The sequence below is a fragment of the Lithobates pipiens genome, unplaced genomic scaffold (genome assembly GCF_037356315.1).
Source record: "Lithobates pipiens isolate NorthernLeopardFrog02 unplaced genomic scaffold, aLitPip1_a1.2 Scaffold_59, whole genome shotgun sequence".
Lineage (NCBI taxonomy): Eukaryota > Metazoa > Chordata > Amphibia > Anura > Ranidae > Lithobates > Lithobates pipiens.
The window spans coordinates 3,531,051-3,541,860 of NW_027507880.1; the positions used below are offsets into that span (position 1 = coordinate 3,531,051).

Sequence of the window (10,810 nt, forward strand, 5' to 3'; positions counted from 1 at the left end):
TGGGCACTATGTATAGGAGAGGAGTATGGAGGGTATGACAGTGAGTAGTATGTACAGGAGAGGAGTGTGGAGGGTATGACAGTGGGCACTATGTATAGGAGAGAAGTGTGGAGAGTATGACAGTGCGCACTATGTATAGGAGAGGAGGATGAAGTAATCTGGGAAGGAAAAATGTAAAGGTTTGTGGAAGGATGTTTAGGGACTGCGTAGTGGTTAATCGGGCCATACATGGATTGAAATTACACCAATTAAGCAGAGACCAGCCATAGTCGATCTATGTATGGGCTAGCTGGTTTTACACAAGTCAACCTATTAACCGACTTGAGTACAACCAGCCTGTCAGGTTTTCCCCAAAACAATCAGTGCTGCCAGCTATAGTTAGCAACACTAATCATTGTATTCACTAGCAGAACACAATAACACTGCAGGAGTGATTGCCCCATTCACAGTTCAGCAGCTGAGAGGGTGTGGGGACAGGCTGGGGAGATATACTAGTCAGTCCCTGGGTAGGCACTGGTTAGTATCAGAGCCAGATACACACAGGTTACATACGCCACGATCGTTAGAACGAGAGCAATAATTCTAGCACTAGACCTCCTCTGTAACTCTAAACGTGTAACCTGTAAAAAAATTTAAAGCATTGCTTAGTACACAACAAAAAATAGTGCTAACTTTAGTGGGTTTTTTTTAATGAATGAAACTGTTTCTTTCCAAAAAAAAAGTTTGAAAAATTGCTGCGCAAATGTCATGTAACATAAAAAGTTGCAAAGACCACCATTTTATTCCATAGGGTGTCTGCTAAAACAATATATAATGCTTGAGGGTTCTGAGTAATTTTCTAGCATAAAAAAATGATGATTTTTACATGTAGGAGAGAAGTCTCAGAATGGGCCTGGGTGGCAAGGGGTTAATTATCATAAGTAATATACAAATAATTATTATGAGCACTGTGAGTTCATCCTCTCAGTCTGCTGCAGAGTGTTCCAGCTTGTGTTTAAACTGGCCGCTCTGTATGTAGCTTCTGACAGGCTGTGCAAGGAGCCCTGTATCTCCGGAACCATAGATGATAGCAGCCCCATTTTAACCAGTGCTGGAGTGGGTCTTTAGCTACCTACCCCCCAAATGTGGGGTCTCTGTGACTCCTGATCGCCGAGCTACAATCCTTGAAGTCAATCTTTTTTTATTTTATTTTTTTATTTTTTATTTTTTTGGGCAAATGGGCCTATCTTGAGAAAGGGGCCTGGAGCTGCAGCTCCAATAGCCCCTATGTTAATCCAGCTCTGGGTGCAGTGCACACCGTACACCTGCCCAGGATCGGCCCTGGATCTGTCTCCCCTTCCTCCCTCAGATTAAGGGGCCTATAGCATACTCCCAGTATTATTTTCCCCTTGGCTTTAGCCCTTTGGAGCTCTACACATAAGGATTCCACCTCCTCCCTAGCTCCCTTAGTGATGTCATCTCTCACATTCACTTATACATTGTTCTTGATATATAGGCATACTCCTCACCCTTTTTTACCCTCTCTATCCTTGCGATAAAGGGTATACCCTTGAATGTTGAGAGCTGTTGAACCAGGTCTCTGAAATTCCAACAAAATCCAAATCCTCCTCGTACAACAGTATCTCTAGTTCACCCATCTTGTCCATCAGGCTCCGGCATTGGTGAACATGCCACATAGTTTAGGCACATAGGGGTTGATTTACTAAAGGCAAAAAGACTGTGCAATTTGAAAAGTGCAGTTGCCCTCTGCAAGTGCAGTTACTCCAGAGCTTAGTAAATGAGGTAAGGCTTCATGTTGCCAAGAGTACCCAATCACATGCAAGGGAAATAAAAAATAAATACATTTTTGCTTGCACATGATTGGATGATAGAAATCAGCATAGCTTCTGCTCATTTACTAAGCCTTGGAGCAACTGCACTTGCAGAGTGCAACTGCATTTTGAAAAGTGCATAGTCTATTTGCTTTTATTAAATCAACCCCATACTGTCCAATATAATACGATGGTGTAGAAAGAGCCATGAGAACACTGGAGACTCTTTCCTCTATCATTATATTTGTGAGGATAACAATTTAAATCAAATAGGCATATATAGTTGTAAAAATTATCATGGAGCAACAGCACCGTCAGACAAATCTAACGGGTATGTAGCAGTAGAGGCAGCTTTTTGGATACATTTATTCTCATTATGTCCATATTTTAATAAGAATGCATTATTTTAATTAATATTTTTATTCCCATTTCAGAAACAAATGTAGGCATTCTCACCATGAGATTATTTTAAGTTTTTTAAGTTTTTTAAGTTTTTAAGAATAAGATTCATTTTCTCCATAAAACAATCATAGCTGTTTATAACACGGTTATTTCAGGCGAGTGTTCATGGTTAAGCACTAAATGCACCCTAAACTCTAGCTTTACTTTGAGGAAACAATAGCAATAAGAAAATCTATTGTAGATGATTGATTTTTAGCTGGGTCAGGGGGGCACTTACTGAGAGTGCATCCTCTGTCAATCCAAGTAAAATTGGATCTTCATCTAGCAGGGATATGCAATTAGCAGACCTCCAGCTGTTGCAAAACTACAAGTCCCATCATGCCTCTGCCTCTGGGTATCATGCTCGTGGGTGTCAGAGTCCTGCTATGCCTCATGGGACCTGTAGTTCGGCAACAGCTGGAGGTCCGCTAATTGCATATGCATGAATGTCTGTTAATAGTAACAATTCCTGTATGGCTGGAAAACCCTAAAAGGGTTAAAGCAGAGAACATTTCTACATACCGTAATTGCAAGACTGTGTTTGATTCATACAAACACCTCTTACACAACCCAGGACAGATCTGCTATTTTTTTTTTACAAAAGATTCTTATAATAAAGATTTTAATAAAATGTAAGGGGTGGAAAGGTGTACCCCTCACCTTCCAATAGCTGTCATGTGAGAAGGGGTACCACTCACGTTCTGTTCCAGCAACAAAAAGTAGGATTTGCCCTTGTCTTTTCTTCTATTAGGACAGTAAGTGAAGGGAGATTTACCCAAAAAGAACAGAGATCGCAATTAAAAACGTAAAGCTTGCATTTACCATAATATCACATGTGGGCCAATACCAAGGCCGCAGGATGAATATTGTAAATGTTGGGGTTTGGCACTGCCAAAGTTGGTATAACTTTTTTGATCCCTTCTTCTAGCCCCCCTGTGGACAATTTTGGCTAAATTCAGCAGAAGAACTGCAGGGAAAGGTAAGAAAACATACCAGAACAATACTGCCCAAAAGAGGGATTGGTACTACAAAAAAATGGTACACATTGGGGGGTTATTTACTAAAGGCAAATCGACTTTGCACTACAAGTGCACTTGAAAGTGCAAGTGGAAGTTCAGTCGGTGTAGATCCGAGGGGGACATGCAAGGACAATAAAAAACAGCACTTTAGCTTGCACATGATTGGATGATAAAATCAGCAGAGCTTCCCCTCGTTTCAGATCTACCCCTCAGATTTAAAGTGACTGCACTTTCAAGTGCACTTGTAGTGCAAAGTGGATTTGCCTTTCGTAAATAACCCCCATAGTTATGTAATGGAAATTTGTAGGTTCTGTATATAATTTTATTCTATTTTACATGTATTGCATAATGCCCTCACTGTGCACACGGCACTAATAATGTTTTCAGTACATGTTTTGCATTCTTTCGAGTCCTGATTAGAATTAGCCTGCCTATGTAACGCCCCTTGTTACCATAAACGTACAATTGTAATATTAATGTGATACCTACGTAATCATGTGTATAAAAACCTTCAAATGCATCATAATAAAGGAGAACGGTTATCTGGAAAGATGCTGAGCGTATCTTTTGTGTCTGTTCCCTACTGCAGTAGTTATTAATTTGGAACCACTAATCAATATGAGGATAGGAGTTGCCTATCATCAAAATATCCATTTCAGATGGCGAAGCCAGCCAGCAGGGGTTATCAGGTGACCCTGAGTATCCAAAACGAGGAGCTTGAGACGATCCGGGAATTTCTGATAATCAGCCGGCTGAGGTAAGCCTTTTGCTTACATTTGAGTTATCAGACTTCCTTGATCGGTAAGGCATTTTCGGGACAAAGGGTACATATTTTACTCCCATTAATCGAACTGTATTGATTGGTGGTTATATGTTATGTTGTCACTGTCTACTGTCCATTGGAGTGTTATAGAGAAAGGGAAGAATAGTGCTGTTCACAGGTATATGTAGTACATCTGCTAGATAAAGTAGTTTAGAGGCAAAAGGGTATAGGCACACGTAGAGAAGACTGGCCAGTCATTATGGGCATTAAATTAAGTAAGAGAATGACGGGTAAGAGACCCTCAAAAATGCCCAGCGCAAGAGGAGCGCTATATATGAACCGAAGGTGCGGTTCCGCCTATACTGAGCCCCTAGATTAATGGTTAAAGTGGACAGGGATCCACAAAGGGTAACTGGGTTACCAGCAAAGTCCACAGGGACAAAGAATCATGCAGAGTATACAGCTAGAGAAACGACTATCTATGTGAGCAGGATGGATCAAGAGTGACATTAACACTAGACAGAAAGGGACATTTTCATGTTAAGTTGTGGGATGAATTTGGGGTCAGGCACTACAACTAGTAAAGTCAAGAAACAGTAATGAGAGTTAAAACAGAATGCTTTATATGTTGTCAGAGAGGGAAGATGGGATGAGCACTATGGCTGCCCGTCTTATCATAGAAGATACAGTATGTGAAGTATGGAATTACAATACATTGGATGCAAAGGATATCAGAACAAAATAAAGAAAGCAGAAATTTAAGCAAGGAAGTATTAAAAAGCATTAAAAGAAAGTGAGAGAATGATATGCATGTGTTATGTACAAATGGGAATAATGTAAGCGATTTTAGAGCGATACTTGTGTATGTTTGTGAATGCTGGAACCTTTAGTTCTATCGCTTGTGTTATGTACGCAGATGTGACCCCATCGTTTGTGCTCTCCTGAAAGAATGTGGCTGGCATGAGAGGTTGGTGATAAGCTGGAAGGACACCATGTGCCAATTTCAGTTTTTTAGACAAAACATTTATAACAAAATGTGCCGGGTTAACGAATCTAATGATAAACAATGTGATCACAATTATTTTTTTATCTGTTTTCCAAACATGGTAAAATGAAGGTTACAAATTAACCGTGTCTTACACAAATTTAATATCCTGTGATAGTGGAAATAGTGCATTAAAAAAAAAAAGAGAGAAATTGAGTAAAATGAAGTAATATGTCCCCCTTTAAGGACATTTATCTGTGCATATATATTAGTGTGTGATATTGAAATTATCATATGAGTATTAATTTCTAATATGAGTTTAACAATTTTATTAATTAATATAGATATATTGAAACTCGTTTAGACAACCTTTGGTTGGAAATTAAATCCAGGTTAATGGGGAAATTGGTAAAAATGGAATTAGTTTAGATTAAGATAACAATTTTGTAATTTTACATTTATTGAGTGGAAAGAAGAAAAAAAAGATTAAGATGAGGTTGTTAATTTGAATACAGCTGCAATAATGTTTAACAAAGCCAAGATGGGTGGGATACATAAGGAAATTTTTCTACATAAATGAAATCTTAAAGTCTGGTAATAACTTGATGTGCGGTCCATGATGTGAGAGTAATAATAACATTTAAATATAATAGATCCATCACATCAAGTCCACACACCCTGTTAGGATAGATGCCCCCTGCAGCCAGTTTTATAGTTTTTTATGGCTCGTGTGCTTTCTGGTCCGTCATACATATAGTTGGTCCTTGTGTTTTTATGTATTTTTATTTTTGAAATCCAAAGCAGAATGTGTGGATTGTGAAATGATGTGCCCCTTTTCCTTGTAAGTGCAGTGGGTATAAGTAGAAGAATGTTTTGGATTTATGGACATCTCTGCATGACTGCAGGGTATTCTTATCATTTATTATAATATTGCCAGGAAAAAGTTGTCTTTCTGAAACATAAAACTGGAGTTCTAAGGCCGCGTACACACGCGGGGACTGTTCGCCCAACTTTGTCCGCTGAACAGTGTTTCGGCAAACAGTCCGCTCGTGTGTGGGCTTTCAGCGGACAGTTTCAGCGAACAGTCCGCTGAACAAGGTTTTTCGGAAATTCCGAAAAACTGTCCGCTGAAACAAAGTTTCAGCGAACAGTCCCCTCGTGTGTAGGCTTGTTCGTCAAACTAAGTTCCGCGCATGCTCAGAAAGGATTTACATGCCGAAAGTTATAATGCAGTGTATAGGACGTCGTATTTTTCGTCCCGTCGTACGTGCCGTTCACGTCATCGCGCACGGTTTCAGCAAACTGTTCGTCCGTCGTGTGTGGCCATGTCCGTCCATGCTAATTTTGAGCGGACTGTTTGCCGAAACTGTTTGACGGACAAAGTTGGGCGAACAGTCCCCGCGTGTGTACGCGGCCTTACACAAACAGCATGATAGAAAACAAGCCATTGTTATATTGATGCAAGCTGGACCCAGTAATGAAGGGTTCACTCTGATGTATCAGAGCTGTAGCTTTATGCAAAGTTGCTATTAGACAAAGTTACAGATATTATTTTGGTTGAATATTTAATTTTTAATAGTCCGACATTCTGCACAGCAAATATATAGCTAAGTGTTTGTCTAATGAAAGGTTCAAAATATGAATTTGTTTTGTGTGTTTATGTACAAATCTAACAATGAAAAATGTGTACATTTGAATCCAGCCACCTTATTGCCTGTATTGGAGGAGGCTGGAGACAAAGAAAAAGCACATGTGTTAAATTGATGACGTGGGAATCAGCTGCTGTGAGCCCAGTGCAGATCACACTCCCTGGAGACCCGAGTATTTACTTTTTTGTAGTGTTATTCCCGGTTTTATACTGAGGATGAAGTTTATTACCCAGAAGGATACTCTGTATTCAGAGTCATTAGATCCTTTTTCCCCAGCTCAAGAAGCAGAGCTCCATGCTTTAGAAAAGCCCGTGAGCTATAAAAAGAGTATATATTTATGTAGATAGTCAAGATATAGAGAGCTTTTGGTTCCATTTGAAGGGCCAGAAGTTTGTTTTTACTTCGGCAGGTAAACGAATCAAGCATGCCAAGTTAATTTGATCGGCTGTTTTCAGCCTTCCAGGTTCTTGCTGAGGCAGCCATACTAACAGTAAAACTCACATATGGAAGCAGACCAGGTGACTCTAAGGATGCTGCATTTACAGCCCCGGACACTTGCTGGGTCTGTGCAACTCACAGATTCCACCCTAGTTCTGGCCCAGTATAGCAGGGATTAATAATTCAACTTTAAGGACCCCAGAACGAGAAACACAAGTGGTCCACAGAGGGCAACTTCTTACGAAACAAGACTTTGGAAAAGGTGATCATTTATGTCTGCCAGACACTCTTTTTCCCTTCAGCTTGACACATGGACCGTGTCATCAGTCACAAGTAGTTATGGCTGCCTTAGTAAATGAGCGTGGGATAGAGCCAGGGTTCTCCACAGTTGTTTTTATAACATACCACTTCTTGTTTTACCTGTTACCAAAGACGTTACCAAAAGCTGAACATCCCTTCCAGAGATAACAAAAAGATACATCCAGATGCCCAAGTCAGGATCTTACGAGTATGTATTTTGTTTGTATGGACATGTTTTCTGGATGTCCAGTGGCAAATGCTACTGCAAAGGCCACAGTAAAAAGGTGTTCTCAGAAGTAGTTTGTAAGTACAGAGTGCAGAATCCAGTAACAGAGGAAATCATTTTTATAGGAGAGTCCTTATTAGAAGTTTTGAGGTTTTATTTTTTACACCCCCTACTGTCTACAATGTAGCAGACAAATTAGAGTAAGAAACTAGAAAACTTTTGCCTGAATGTTTTATTATATTTTATCAAGCTATAAGGGGATGTTGGACTCTCTCCCTATGGGATTTGGGTTGGGAGTGTGTTACTTGCTTATATTTTGTCTCAGCAGCTGAAGTCCTCCATTCGGATCTCACAGAGAATGTTGCTGATCTTTTAAGGTTTTTGACAAACTCATTTATGTGTTTTCTCCCCAATTCCAGATCCTAAAAGTTTGGAAGGATCTAAAACTAAAGCCAGGTGACTTGTGGATTGTTAAGAGACATATATAAGGAAATGTTTGGAGACTCAATACCACATCTATTTCATGTACAGTTTTGCAAAACTTGAAGGAAAAGTCACCTGGATCCACACCAGACACTGCAAAAATGACTAAATGAAAGAAATCTCTGTGTTTGATTTGTTTCCCTCTTGCGATCACATTCTAGGGTACTTTTTGATTCAATTACTTTAATTGTAAGGGATATATATATTTTAAAAGTAGTTTAGCCATGTTGAAGTCATATGTGTGTTTTGTACCTCTTCCATTGTATGTAGAATTGTCTGTGTTTACATATGCTGATAAGTCATCATACCAGCAATTAAGCTAGAAGGCCATTCTGGCCACAGGAGTGTGCAGCCAGTACTCTGTAAATATGTCTTATCAATCATTTGTTTTTCACAGTGAAAAGTCATTTTGTAATGAAAAAAGCTGCTCAGCTATTATTTTCTCCACAATGGAGTTTTTGCCTCTTTGGCCAGGACTACCTCCACCTAAGCATGTGGAGGTTCCAGGTTAAAGGTGATAGCAGGTATGGTTAGTGATCAAAATATTGATCAAAAGAGAGGAGACTGTAATGGAAATTTGTAGGTTCTGTATATAATTGTATTCTATTTTTTATGTATTGCATAATGCCCTCACTGTGCACACGGCACTAACAATGTTTTCAGTACATGTTTTGCATTCTTTCGAGTCCTGATTAGAATTAGCCTGCCTATGTAACGCCTCTTGTTACCATAAACTTACAATTGTAATATTAATGTGATACCTACGTAATCATGTGTATAAAAACCTTCAAATGCATCATAATAAAGGAGAACGGTTATCTGGAAAGATGCTGAGCGTATCTTTTGTGTATGTTCCCTATTGCAGTAGTTATTAATTTGGAACCACTAATCAATATGAGGATAGGAGTTGCCTATCATCAAAATATCCATTTCAGTTACATAGTTAGTCAGGTTCAAAAAAGACACAAGTCCATCTAGTTCAAACAAAAAAATAAAAAATAATTATACAATCCCACATACAGAATCCTTCACCCACAGTTGATCCAGAGGAAGGCAAAAAAAAAAAAAAAACAGCAAAGCATGATCCAATTTGCTACAGCAGAGGAAAAAAATCCTTATATTATGTACATTTAGGAAATAATCAATTTTTTTTTAAAGCAATCTACTGAGCTGGCCAGAACCACCTCTGGAGGGAGTCTATTACACATTTTCACAGCTCTTACTGTGAAGAAACCTTTCTGTATTTGGAGGTGAAATCTTTTTTCCTCTAGACGTAAAGAGTGCCCCCTTGTTCTCTGTGATGATCTTAAAGTGACTAACACAACAACAAGTTCACTATATGGACCCCTTATGTATTTGTACATGATGATCATATTCCCCTTAATCTCATCTTCTCAAGAGAGAATACATTCAGTCCCTTTAATCTTTCTTCATAGCTGAGCTCCTCCATACCTCTTATCAGTTTGGTTGCCCTTCTCTGCACTTTCTCCAGTTCCCTGATATCCTTTTTGAGAACTGGTGCCCAAAACTGAACTGCATATTTCAGATGAGGTCTTACTATGATTTGTACAGGGGCAAAATAATATATCTCTCTCTCTGGAGTCCATACTTCTCTTAATACAAGAAAGGACTTTGCTCCCTTTGGAAACCACAGCTTGGCATTGCATGTTACTATTAAGCTTATGATCTATAAAACCCCCAGATCCTTCTCCACTATGGATCCCCCCGTTGTACTCCCCCTAGAATGTATGGTGCATTCATATTCTTAGCCCCCAAGTGCATAACTTTACATTTATTAACATTAAACCTAATTTGTCACTTAGTTTCCCAATTAGACAGAGCATTGAGGGCGGCTTTTAAATTAGAGACATCCTGTAAGGACTTTAATCCGTTGCATAGCTTGATGGACAGCTAAAGGAAGGAGAGATGAAAGTTACTTACTTTTTGACACTCTATCCACAGCATCATTTTTCAACTGATCGATTAGGATGTCTTGGGCTGTAGGATCCTTGACCTGTCCCAGGTTAAGTGCCAGAAGAACACTGGGATCAGGAGGGACACACGGCCCCACGCTATGAGCCATGCTGATGGCAAGGCAGGTGACATAAGACTTTTTGGTGTCTGGAACGTCTGCAAAAAAAATGGAGATCCGTTAGATTTTTGATTTTTTTTTTATCAGAATGGAAGCCACATCATGTCACTTTTCATCTTCTGATACTTCTCATACTCACTACAGGTGTTATTAGCTTTGCAGAAACAGGTAACGCTGAGTAGCACAAGGAATACTCCAAGCTTGTTCTCCATGTTGACAATGTCTTACAAAAGGACAAGTTCTGTCTTATATATCAGGTTTTGTCTTTGCTTTTTTAAATCCCTTGATTGAAGCCAAACTACCTCCCAGTTTACATATTCTACCTTCCCTTAGCAAGATGTAGAGCTGTGATGGACAATGGAGCACTGAAGGATCACACAGTACAAGGCACGATTAAGCTCCTTCTGCTTTTATAGAAGGAAGAATTGATTGCAAAATATCTATATGAAAATTTCTGAGAAGTTATCCACCTTTAAAGCAGAACTCCATGCAATCATGTTAACACTCAGTTTGAGTACATATCATTTTTCATATAATTTTTGTAGGAAGATGCTAAGGAAAAGGGTTAAATTGTATCAAAAGTCAAAAATTTGGTTTGTAGTT

At 39.1% G+C, this 10,810-nt stretch overlaps 1 protein-coding gene across 2 annotated transcripts in view; it reads right to left on the reverse strand.

The window, feature by feature from the left end:
* LOC143958181 (cobalamin binding intrinsic factor-like) overlaps nt 1-10,600 on the reverse strand; it is a 74,499-nt gene extending 63,899 nt beyond the window's left edge. For both annotated transcript variants that reach the window (XM_077467653.1, XM_077467652.1), the window contains exons 1-2: nt 10,347-10,600; nt 10,057-10,245 (exon numbers count right to left, since the gene is read on the reverse strand). In XM_077467653.1, the coding sequence (XP_077323779.1) occupies nt 10,057-10,245; nt 10,347-10,419 (262 nt within the window). In that variant the 5' untranslated portion in view covers nt 10,420-10,600. The remainder of the gene's footprint in view (nt 1-10,056; nt 10,246-10,346) is intronic.
* Nucleotides 10,601-10,810: the final 210 nt, after the last annotated feature.